Source organism: Hyla sarda, chromosome 2 (assembly GCF_029499605.1).
Source record: "Hyla sarda isolate aHylSar1 chromosome 2, aHylSar1.hap1, whole genome shotgun sequence".
Classification (NCBI taxonomy): domain Eukaryota; kingdom Metazoa; phylum Chordata; class Amphibia; order Anura; family Hylidae; genus Hyla; species Hyla sarda.
The window spans coordinates 256078043-256091131 of NC_079190.1; the positions used below are offsets into that span (position 1 = coordinate 256078043).

The following is a 13089-nucleotide window of genomic DNA, read 5'->3' on the forward strand; positions in this document are numbered from 1 at the left end:
CACTGTCTTAAAGACTCAATGTGATCTAAATTTTGGCTATGTTTACATAACATGTCAAAATTATTATTATTTTTTTTTTAAATGATGGTAACTTTGGAGCAGGCTTAGATATTATTGTAAAGAACAGATGAATTTGTTCAGGAAGAATTTTGGCTTTAACCCCTTCCTATTGTATGACCATCATCTACAGCATATGTCTGGTGAAAGAAATATGGAGGCACTGGTTGCTATCTGTAGCTGACACTTACCATCTGTGGCCATCTAGGATGGTCAATTCGATGCCATCTGCTTAAAGGGGTACTCCTTAGGAAAATATTTTTTTTTAAATCAACTGGTGCCTTAAAGTTAAACAGATTAGTAAATTTGTATATATATATATATATATATATATATATATATATATATATATACATACATACAAGCGCTACCTAGGACTTAGAGAGGTGGTAACTAGCTGCCGATCTATTGTATACGGTTCCCTTTATACCATATACTAAGGGATGTAAAAACACAAGATTATAATAATCGGCGCTATATTTAGTAATATATAATATGCTGGAAATGAGGATAAAATTCTGTATGAAAACTGTATAAAATGAGTAAAATACAATAAGCCAGCAGTGATGTTGATTACCTGTTTTATTTCACAGGATGTAGGAACAGGTACAGGTAAAAGGTGGTTGGTTGGAAAAAAGTGCAATGTGCTGAAAAGAAGGGATATAAGTAATTATAAGTTGGTGATAATAGACTAAAATGAGTATATTCCAGTACTTTTAAGCTTCCAGTACTTATAAGCTTCTGTATGTTGCACAGGAAGTTCTTTTCTTTTTGAATTTCCTTTCTGTCTGACCACAGTGCTCTCTACTGACACCTCTGTCCATTTTAGGAACTGTCCAGAGTAGGAGCAAATCCCCATAGCAAACCTATCCTGCTCTGGACAGTTCCTAAAATGGACAGAGGTGCACTGTGGACAGACAGAAAGGAAATTAAAAAAGAAAAGAACTTCCTGAATAGAAGTAATTTACAAATCTGTTTAACTTTCGGGCAGCAGTTGATTTAAAAAATAATGTTTTCCAGAGGAGTACCCCTTTAACTCCTTAAATGCCACAGACAATAATAACCACCTAGAAGCTTATTTGATAGTTGCTGCTCCTGTCTCAATGCTGATTAGCATCCCCGCAAAGCAATTGCAGGGTGGCCATTAGTTATTATGGCTGCCAGAGCCATCTATAGGCTTTGATGACTATTACGTCAGATCTGCTAGCAAATTACTGATAAAAAAAAGTACACTGCCATACAATAATACTGAAGAGAGTAAACTACTCCAAAGGGATAAAACATATTATATATATATATATATATATATATATATATATATATATATATATGAATCCGGGTAGAAAAAGCAGACATGGCCGCACATCCACAATTTTGTATTTTGATCTAATTGCTTCTCAGAATAATTTCAAAAACTATTAGGTTGTTAGTATACATTTTGATCAAAAGGTACAAGCCCACTCGCCACGTCAAGGCCACCTATTAAGAGTGGGTCCCTAACGTCCCTAGCATAAAAGGGTATAGCATGTTAAAGCTTTATTGGGAAACATTAAAAATAGTGTTAAGACAGGCTAGAAATATTAAAAAACAACAGATTTTAGATAAGAACCTTCATCAAGGCATATGTAGATTATGACTAAATGTGATTATACAGAGTATGCTGCCAAACCCATAAATAACTGCTATATACTGCACCTGATAAGGAAAAATCACTGAAACATTGTAAATGGTGTGATCCTTATTCTTGTGCTATCCTAAACAAAGGTGTATATATTGCACAAAAAATGATACCATTAGGAAAATAGTGGCGGCAAAAATATTCACATCCGAATTTTCATGTCGGGTCATGTACAAATACTCTGACCTAGGTTTACCATCCCAAAAACTTTCAGCATGGCAGAATAACCCACAATGATATTCCCAATCGGCCAGTCTCTTCTCTATCAAACTTCGTTCTGTCCTATATGCATCATCAGTGGAACATGATCTTCAGGCCTGTCCAATAAGGAGATTCCAAGAATGATACCACTGATCTGAATGTTTTGTGGAGCAAGTCCCCACCATTCCCACGGTACACAAATACTGAGAAAAAAAAAGAAAATTAAATTGACAGGGCAAAAAACACCAAAGGAGAAACAAGCAAATTATAAAAGTAATGCCCAAATCTGTTTAACTTTCTGGCACCAGTTGATTTAAAAAAAAAAAAAAAGTTTTCCACGGGAGTACCCCTTTAATTTTGCCCCAGACTAACACTTTATTTATTAAATTTAGTCAAACCCATTGGGATGTGAATTGGCTTATATGTTTATTAATGGTTAAGGGACTTTTTTTTTTTTTTTTTTTTTTTACAGATGGTAGATTTGTCCATCGATATAGAAGATAACACATCCGTATAGGATTTAAATCACTGAGGTTCCACTCTTATTCTGTTGCATTTGATGCTTAGGGACCAGTTAGAGCTTACAGAATTACTGGATTTACATCAAAACAGTGAGCAGGACAGAAAGGAAATTAAATCAGTGTGTATACCTATACACAAAGGGTTTTACCCAGTTAATTCCAGGGCTCCTAGTATGGATACTTTCCAACTAGTAGAAAAGGAAAGGAGATTAGAACAATAATCTTCTCTCATGTAGGAAATTAAGCAGCCCCTGATGGCTGTAAATAACCCCAGGGGGGGGGGGGGGGAGTACAGTGGACTTTTCTTCATGTCACTTAGCCCCCCCGTAAGGGAATACATGTTCAAAAGTTTTCTAAATTCTTGGCCATTAAAAGGACATATGAGCAGAAATAATGCCCCCCACTACCATAAATAGACACATTGGTAGTTAAATGGATTAAAGCGTACCTGTCAGATCCCACACACACACACAAAAAAAAAGACTGTTATATGTTACTCAGTACCTAATCCTGATCATGTACATGTAATTTTATATCACCTATATTTCACAGAAAAAATACCATATTAAACTTGCTCACTGTCTTTTTCATCTTCTCAGAGGGAGGGGCGTGTCCTTCTCTTGCCTGCACTGTGATGACTCAGCTTTCTTCCTCACTCTACTGACTCACTGTTTTCAGAGTGGAGCCTGGCAGCCCGGATTTGTAACGCTTTCCTCTCTGGTTTTATTCTGTACAGAGACACACAATGATTATTGGATATTGCCTATACTCTACCACCAAAGACAATATGGTGAGTGTATAACCTACATCTTCCTAAATCAGTGAAAAGGTTTAGTGCTAAAAGTAAAATAGTTATTTTTTTTTATGCATACATTTTCTATATGTTCCTATGTCATTAAAGGGGTACTCCACTGGAAAACATTTTTTTTTTTAATCAACCGGTGCCAGAAAATTAAACAGATTTGTAAATTACTTCTATTTAACACATTAACGACCATGAACGTGTATACACGTCCAAGCAGGATGTACGTTCCCGCACCAGGACGAGTATACACGTCCATGGTTCTCGTGGGTGCTGCCCAGTGCACCCATGAGATCCGGCAGGGACTCGGCTGTAACACACAGTTTAACCCTTACAGCCTCGGTCGGAAGTGACCACAGGCTGTAAGTGTTTTGACAGAGGGAGGGAGTTCCCTCTGTCTTCCCTGAGTGCTGTGTGTGATCCCAGACGGGCGGGACCCTGCCGCACTGCCATGACTGAAGTAAACTTCAGTTCCGGCAGTTTAACCCTTACAGCCGCGGTCGGAAGTGACCGCGAGCTGTAAGGAGTTTTGACAGAGGCAGGGGGCTCCCTCTGTCTCTCACCTGTAGCACCCTGCAACGATCGCGGGGTGCTGCCAGTTACCTGGGCAGCCGGGGATCTTTACAAGGACCCCCAGGTCTGCCCCGGTTGTTGCCCGACTGGACATCCTGATATGCTGCCTACCAATGTAAAACTAGCAGGCAGCATATAACTGCAATGCTTTAGAATACTAAGTATTCCAAACATAAAAAAAAGTGTAAAAAAATAATATGAAATAAATAAAAGTGTAAAAACAATGGCCCACATTTATCATTGTCTTTAGGCTGTTTTTTGTGTCTAAAAAAGGGTCAAAAAAGGCGCAAGCAGGGTTTTTTGCGCCTTTTTTTGCCCCTTTTTGTTTACACATTTCTGCTGATTTTGAGTTTCAATCCACTGATCTTGAGTTGCAATCCACTGATTTTGGAAATAGACATGATATGGAAGGGATTTATCATTGCCCCTTTTTGTAAAAAGGAGCAAAAAAAGGTGCAAAGCCATTGAAAAGTCTCGAAAATTACACCAGCCCAGACATGGTGTAGCTTTTTGGTGTATGTGTAGACAGAAATTTCAGAAAATGTGACCTGCACAAAATTTGTCAAAGTTCTTTTACCTTTTAATAAATGTGGTGCTCCTACACATTATCAGCACACAAAAAAAAAGGTGTAAAAAAATGCTTCACTTGCACTGCAATGATAAATGTGGGCCAATAAGTGTAAAAAAAAAAGTGTAAAAAATGTTTTAAAAAAATGTAAGAAAGGATAAAAAAAAAAAACATTATTAAATAATTATAGTGAAAAATAAAAATGCATAATGTGTAGGATCACATGGCGTACATGCGCAGCATATTTCATGTTGTGGATGCCCGCCAGCAGTCACAATAATGAGCTCCCTGCTGCAGCTGGGTAGCTTTGTGTGTCCACTCATAGCGGCAGATTTCCCGCTGGCAGTCGTTAGCGGACACACTGAGCTACCCAGCCACAGCAGTGATCTCGCTCTTGTGACTGCCGGGGGCATCCGCAGTGTGAAGTATGCTGCGGATGCGCTCTATGTGATCCTACACTGCATCCCGTTCATACTGCATTTCAGCAGTATGTTAGAGGTATCCGTCAGCATCATGTCAAAAAAAGTGATGCTGACATTTACTGTAGCAGGTCCATTTCTGAATGAGACTGCTACAGTATACATTGGCATCACTTTTTTGACATGACAACGGACACCTTTACTGCAGAAATGCAGTATTAATGGGAACTGTCACCCAACCCAATTGGCCATGAGTGGGTGCTTATTCCTACAACATGACGGATATATCCATCAGAAACTTTAACCCCTTAAGGACCAAGGACGTACCGGTACGTCCTTGGTCCTGCTCTTCTGATATAACGCGGGGTTACACAGTAACCCCGCGTCATATCATGGCGGGCCCGGCGTCATAGTGAAGCCGGGACCCGCCTCTAATAGCGCGCAGCGCCGATCGCGGCGCCGCGCGCTATTAACCCTTTAGCCGCGCGCTCAGAGCTGAGCCGCGCGGCTAAAAGTGAAAGTGAAAGTTCCCGACTAGCTCAGACTAGCTAATCGCGGCATCCCGAACAGCTGACAGGACAGCGGGAGGGCCCCTTCCTGCCTCCTCGCTGTCCGATCACCGAATGACTGCTCAGTGCCTGAGATCCAGGCATGAGCAGTCATGCGGCAGAATCGTTGATCACTGGTTTCTTATGAGAAACCAGTGATCAACATAGAAGATCAGTGTGTGCAGTGTTATAGGTCCCTATGGGACCTATAACACTGCAAAAAAAAAGTGAAAAAAAAAGTGAATAAAGATCATTTAACTCCTCCCCTATTAAAAGTTTGAATCACCCCCCTTTTCCAATAAAAAAAAAAACACAGTGTAAATAAAAATAAAAATAAACATATGTGGTATCACCGCGTGCAGAAATGTCCGAATTATAAAAATATATCATTAATTAAACTGCTCGGTCAATGGCGTGCGCGCAAAAAAATTCCAAAGTCCAAAATAGTGCATTTTTGGTCACTTTTTATATCATTTAAAAATGAATAAAAAGTGATCAATAAGTCCTATCAATGCAAAAATGGTACCGTTAAAAATTTCAGATCACGGCGCAAAAAATGAGCCCTCATACCGCCCCATACACGGAAAAATAAAAAAGTTATAGGGGTCAGAAGATGACAATTTTAAACGTCTTAATTTTCCTGCATGTAGTTATGATTTTTTCCAGAAGTCCGACAAAATTAAACCTATATAAGTAGGGTATCATTTTAATCATATGGACCTACAGAATACATATCAGGTGTCATTTTTACCGAAAAATGTACTACGTAGAAACGGAAGCCCCCAAAATTACAAAACAGCGTTTTTTTTTTCAATTTTGTCGCACAATGATTTTTTTTTCCGCTTCACCATAGATTTTTGGGCAAAATGACTGATGTCATTACAAAGTAGAATTGGTGGCGCAAAAAATAAGCCATCATATGGATTTTTAGGTGTAAATTTGAAAGAGTTATGATTTTTTAAAGGCAAGGAGCAAAAAACGAAAATGCAAAAACGGAAAAACCTCCGGTCCTTAAGGGGTTAACTGTCACAGACAGCTGCGCGTCACTGCTAGCCAGCCAAGGACCAATCAGAGCGGTCCCTGGTCCAGCCAATACACTGTATTGTTCTGACAGCTCCGATCTTTTGCCGCCAAAGGGGTCTCCTCTCCTTCTTGGTCCTACTAAGGGGTCAGGCAACCAGATATGGCCTAAGTAGGGGTACTATGCAGCCCGGGAAGAACAGCATGATAAAATATGGGTGCATTTCCTCCATTTCAAAAGTTACTTACCAAAATGATTTCCCACAAATAAAGAATTTGTGAGGGAAAAAAAAAATAATTTTTTTTTCCACTGACTTTAAAATAATTCTAGCCACACAATAAGGGCTCAACGTACTCACTCTTGCCCCAGGTGAATATTTTAGGGGGCGTAGTTTCAAAAATGGGGTCAGTTCTGGGGGTGCAGTATTGTTCTGACAGCTAGAATGCTTTGCAAAATGAAGTGCGGCCTACAATTTGTATAATGATGGTGCTCCTCTCCTCTTGGGTCCCACCATGTGGCCATGCAACCAAATATGGCCTAAACGGGGGTATTACCAAACACAGGACAAACAGCATAATAAAATATGGGGCACATTTTCTACTTTTCCGATGCAATGTACAGATAATATGTCCCACAAAGGATGCATTTGTGGGAAAAAAAACAAAATTAACATTTTTCCACTGACTTTGTAACCATTCCAGCCACACAAAAAGGACTCAAAGTACTCATTTTTGGTCTAGATGAATACTTTAGGGGTGTAATTTCCAAAATGGGGTCACTTGTGGGGGTTCTGTATTGTTCTGGTAGCTAAAACCCTTTGCAGGCATGAAGTGTGGCCTATAATGATGCCCTCAAAGCCAAATCATGCTCCTCTCCTTCTGGGTCCTACCACACGGCCAAGGAACCAAATAAGGCCTAAGCGGGGGTATTTCCAAACACTGACCGAGCAGCTTAATAAAATATAGGGTGCATTTCTCTTCGACATTGTGCATTGTATTGTCTTGTTACCGTATATACTCGAGTATAAGCCGAGTTATTCAGCACGATTTTTCGTGCTGAAAACGCCCCCCTTGGCTCATACTCGAGTGAACTCTCCACCTGTCAATCCCTTCATCAGTGGTCTTCAACCTGCAGACCTCCAGATGTTGAAAAACTACAACTCCCAGCAAGCCCGGACAGCCATCGTCTGTCCAGGCATGCTGGGTGTTGTAGTTTTGAAACCTCTGGAGGTCCGCAGGTCGAAGACCACTGTGGCCTTCGTCATCATCCAGCCCCCCCCCCCCCCCCTTTTGTTTTGTACTCACCTCCCCTCAGTGGGAAGGAAGGGTGAGCTTGTCCGGGCCATCTATGCTGCAGGGACTGTCCGGTGGGGATGGTTAGTCGTTGCGGGCTGTCCATTTTCACCTGGGGGGGGCCTCTTCTCCGTGCTTCGGGCCCGGCCCCGGAGTAGTGACGTTGCCTTGACGAGGCCACACAGGGACGTTCATGCACAACATTCCTGTGCGTCATCGTCAAGGCAATGTTACTACTCCGGGGCCGAAGCGTTGAGAAGAGGCCCCCCCGGTGAAAGTGTCCAGGCATGCTGGGAGTTGTAGTTTTGAAACCTATGGAGGTCTGCAGGTTGAAGACCACTGATGAAGGGATTGACAGGCGGTGATGATGAAGGGGGGGGCTGATGACGAAGGCCGCAGTGGTCTTCAACCTGCGGACCTCCAGAAGTTTCAAAACTACAACTCCTAGCATGCCTGGACAGCCGATGGCTGTTCGGGCATGCTGGGAGTTGTAGTTTTGCAACATCTGGAGGTCCGCAGGTTGAAGACTACTGATGAAGGGATTGACAGGGGGTGATGATGAAGGGGGGGATGATGACGGGGGTCTGGATGATGACATGGGGCGATGATGTATTTCCCACCCTAGGCTTGTAGTTGAGTCAATAACTTTTCTGGGTTTTTGGGGTAAAATTAGGGGCCTCGGCTTATATTCAGGTCGGCTTATACTCGAGTATATACGGTAATATATTTTCTTGCCTTGTAGGGGTTTCTACCCCCAACTTTGCTACTTGATTGCATCACTTGTTGTTGATATTTTTGGAAAACGTAATAAAAATTGACAGTTACAAAAATATATAGGGTGCATTTCTTTCAATATCATAAGCGATGTACAAAAAATATGTCCCACAAATGATGCATTTGTAAAAAAAAAAATCACATTTCAAATTTTTAACACTGAATTTGTAACAATGCCAGCAAAAAAACGATGGTGTTTAAATACTCACTGTACCCCCTTGCAAATACCTTGAGGGGTCTAGTTTTTAAAATGGGATCATTTGGGGGGGAGGGGGGTCCTATGTTCTACCACCTTCAAATTTCTCCAAACCTTTCATAGCACATAAAAAAGAAAGATGTACTTTTCAAATTTTCATAATTTTCATAATTTCAAGATAAATTGTTAGGCTTCTAATTCATTTAAAATGTTAATTAAAACAAAAGAAATGCTTTCAAAATAAAGTAGACATCTGAAAGTATAAGTTTCATAAACTATTTGGTCAGAAAGTATAAATATATGAAGCCTATTAGTGTTAAAATAGCAAAAAAATCTTTATTATTTTTTAATTTCATGATGTTTTTGCATTGTAAAAAAACTACAAATGATATCGGCTTACTTTTACTATGTACTTGTCACAAGTCACAACTTGTGACAAAAAAAAAAAAACAAAGTCAGAATTATCGTGATTGGCAAAACGTTACCAGAGTTATTCTCTAATAAAGACAGACATCCCCGATTTGAAAAAACAGGCCTGGTCTTTCAGGGGCATACAGGTTTACAGGTTTAATGTCCTTAAGGGGTTAAAAATCACGAATCCTTCCAGTACTTATCAGCTGGAAGTTATTTTCTTTTTAAATGTCCTTTCTGCCTAACTACACTGCTCTCTGTGGGGGACCCCAGCGGTGGGACCCCCGCAATCAGACATCTTATCCCCTATCCTTTGGATAGGTGATGAGATGTCTTAGGGCCGGAGTACCCCTTTAAAGGCATTTGAAAGCATTCACTTTTAAACTTATTTTCAGTTGTTTATTTGCATTTTTATGGTTGCGTGTACAAATACTCTGCAGTAGTATATCAGTGATATTAAAAATCTTGTCTTATGCAATACTTTTTAGGAAATTCATATTGTACTTTAAAGTCATGCAATGCATTTGTTCATATTAACTGGTGCCAGAAAGCTAAACAGATTTGTAAATTACTTCTATTAAAAAATCTTAATTCTTCTAGTAGTTATCCACTGCTGTATACTTGTTATGTTATGTGCTCCGGCCGCACATGCTGGTCGTGAGCGCATGGTCCCGTTACCTGCTGCTGCCAGCAGGGCTGGGACTCGCATTGCTGGGACTCGCACTTGCATCACGCCCGCATGTGAGCCCCGGTCCGTCACTCACCTGGTGCCTCTCCTGCCCCAGCCTCTGCTCCGGCGCGCATGTCCCCACCTCTGTCCATTTTAGGAACTGTCCAGAGTAGGAACAAATCCCCACAGCAAACCTCTCCTCCTCCAGACAGTTCCTGACACAGACAGAGGTGTCAGCAGAGAACACCAGGAGCAGTTTTTGAAAGAAATTAGCTGTTTTTCTATACCTGTATAACCCCTTTAATGCTACACATTTTATGTTTTAATTAGTGTATTGTAAGTGTAGCATTTATATCGATGTTTAGGTGTTTCAGCTCAAACTTGCTTTGCCAGCCATCTCATGCCCAGCTGTCATGAGACATGTTTCCGTTGCCAGCTCCTAACTGACAAAAAGGCTCTTGAGCGCAAACCGCCAGAGTGTATAGGAGAAAAAGACAGGATGTTTCAGCCTATACCTATAGCACTAGAGGTCTTAGAAAGTTCCAAACATGACCCACCAATTGGCCCATTTCCTAGGCATGCCTGGGTCCACCCAGATGCTCCCAAGGATGAGTTTGACAGAGTATGTTATGGAATTTGGAAACAGGCCCAGGATTTACCAGAGGGTTTAAAACCTCAGAATGGAAATTTGACATTAAAGACTGAAAGGACACATGAAAAGTCAAATAATACTAATGTGAGGTAAGAGTACCATTTTGAAAAAACTATATTGTAAGGGCTGGATTATAGGAAGATCAAAAGAGGCAGTTGGTTAGACTTTTTCACCACCAAGTTTCTACTGTCCTTCCAGCAAACCCCAGTAGCACATGAAGCTTCTAAAGGATACCTCCAGTGTGGCAGTAGATAATGCGGTGTTTACTAGGAGTAATCACTAGTGTTGCTCGCGAATCTTCGCAATATGAATTTTATTCGCGAATATGCGATATTCGCGAATTCGCGAATATTCACGAATATAGCACTATATATTAGTAATTACGAATATTCTTATTTTTTTTTTCACACTACACATCACAGTGATCATCCCTCTCTACTTCCAGCTTGTGTGGTGTAAAGAAGGCTCTAATACTACTGTGTGAGACTGGCGTGCGCATTTTCGCATATGCGTAAATTTGCATATGCTTATTTTCGCATATGCGAAGTTTCGCTTATGCTAATTTTTGTATATGCTAATTTTCGCTTATGCTATTTTTCGCATATGCAAATTTTCGTGTTTCCGAAAATAAAATGCGATTACGAATATGCAAATTTAGCGAATATATGACGAATATTCGTCCATATATTCGCAAAATATCGCTAATTCGAATATGGCCTATGCCGCTCAACACTAGTAATCACTAGGGATTAAACCTCCAGTCTCCTGAATCTCAACTTCACTGGGAAATAGAAGAAATCTTGTAGTCAAGCATGCAAGCTTATTGTCATAGGGGGAGTATATGATACAACTAGCAACATCTATTTTCTGTTGAAAAAAGGATTAGACATGTTGAAATCCATCATTCTAAACCCGGCTTCACCCAGTAGCAGACACCAGGGGGCAGCGGGACACATTACATGTCATCAAGTGCTATTGACATCAACAACATCTACCAGCACATACATAACATGCATTTCAAGGATGAGTTATTCACAAGTTATAAGACACTGACATTGGGAAGGGGACCTCAACCTATTTTTTTTGCAAGGGTCCTCTACCAGTCTTGATCCGCCCTCAATAGTGTTAACAGACACTGGGAAAAGGACTGTTTAATAGCACATGCTACTGTCAAAATAACTTCAATTTTTCTTACCATTATTTCCTGTATGCATCAAGCAATGAGTGACAGTAAATCTCTATCTCTAGACCATTATTTTAACATCAGAGACGGCAATGATAAAATTAGAATTATGGAGCAGAAATATATATTTCATGAATCTATAGAAATACAGAAACTATAGAAATGGTGGATGGTCCCCATCATATTTTATTAACAATACCTCTATTTAACATATTAGCACAGAGAACCGAAAGGACATTTGGACCCTGACCCGCATCTCAGCTGGACCCTGCTCTTTCTATAAATAGGGACATGTCACATAAAAGGAACAATCGTCCCAATAAATGAACTTTCATGGGACTTTAAATATAGAAACATGCTGATGTTACCATGGTCCTTGGGAAAGGGATTGAAAAAGTCAGCAATAGTATTTGCAGCTTAGAAGAATCACAATTGTCTCTGAGGACTTCATAGTCTTTTAATCATTTTATATTTCAACAAGGCCATAGACATGGTGTTGTTTGTCCACATGCAGAAAATGTCATTTTATTTAGAGGCATGCACTGGCTTTCCATGGAGTCTGTATGTTTGTTTATATCATCATCACTAAATATATGGTCAGACATGTTTTTTTGTTTCCTCCATGCAGTATTGCTCTGATGCCCAATCACTATTCCCATAGAGACTTACTGCCCTCGGCGGTACATTTTTTTCACAGTCATAAAACTTCATTATCATTATGTAACAATAAATATAAAATATATTAAATATATTTAACTCTGGGCTTCTAAAAGTGCAAATTATCTATCTATCTTTCTGCTTTATTTCTGTCTCTTTCATAAATCTACTATAGCAGAAGTAATTTACAAATCTGTTTAACTTTATGGTACCAGTTGATTTGCCATTTTTTCCCACCAGAGCACCCCTTTAGTATGCATGCTTGGACAAGCTGAGCATGCATCTGTATGGAACGTCGGGAGGTACAGCTACTTATGCTGATTAGCCACCTTAAAGGGGTACTCCCACCCTAGATATCTTATCCCCTATCCCCCACAATGCAAGTCTATGGGAGGGGGCGTGACGGCCATCACACCCCCTCCCATAGACTTGCATTGAGGGGACGGGGCATGACGTCACACGGGGGCAGAGTCCTGGCGTCACGGACTTCCGCTCCCATGGTAACGACCCAGACTATCCAGCGTTTCCGGACAAGAAACAGGTGGGTGCCACATGCAATATTGCGGGGGTCCCCAGTGGTGGGACCCCCGTGATCAGACATCTTATCCCCTATCCTTTGGATAGGGGATAAGATGTCTAGGGTGGGAGTACCCCTTTAAGGCTAGTTTCATAAAGGTTTAAGATGAATTGAATTGCTGTACATTATAGCCGACCTGTGCCTCCACTGTTCAGAACTGCAGAGGACCAGTAAGGTGCAACATTTGTACTAGAGGCATTAAAAAGTGGACATGTTGCAGCTTTTATATGTGAATATAGCCATTGAAGGAAACTTGTTTTTAACTATGTATGTGGTTTTCTATTAGAAT

At 40.5% G+C, this 13089-nt stretch overlaps 1 protein-coding gene and 1 long non-coding RNA gene across 3 annotated transcripts in view; one reads left to right on the top strand and one right to left on the bottom strand.

The window, feature by feature from the left end:
* Positions 1 to 620: 620 nt before the first annotated feature.
* Positions 621 to 10017, bottom strand: LOC130356017 (uncharacterized). 2 transcript variants are annotated; one of them, XR_008888741.1, is made up of 3 exons: positions 9826 to 10017; positions 3037 to 3185; positions 621 to 704 (listed from the first exon to the last, which is right to left on the bottom strand). It is a non-coding gene; the product is annotated as an uncharacterized LOC130356017 (long non-coding RNA). The 2 variants fall into 2 exon arrangements; XR_008888740.1 differs by lacking the exon at positions 621 to 704 and adding an exon at positions 1524 to 2139.
* Positions 10018 to 10127: 110 nt separating this feature from the next.
* The window catches only part of C2H1orf94 (chromosome 2 C1orf94 homolog), a 282773-nt gene continuing 279811 nt past the window's right edge, over positions 10128 to 13089 (top strand). Inside the window, exon 1 of the mRNA XM_056557010.1 lies at positions 10128 to 10472. Within this exon, the coding sequence (XP_056412985.1) occupies positions 10132 to 10472 (341 nt within the window). The 5' untranslated portion in view covers positions 10128 to 10131. The remainder of the gene's footprint in view (positions 10473 to 13089) is intronic.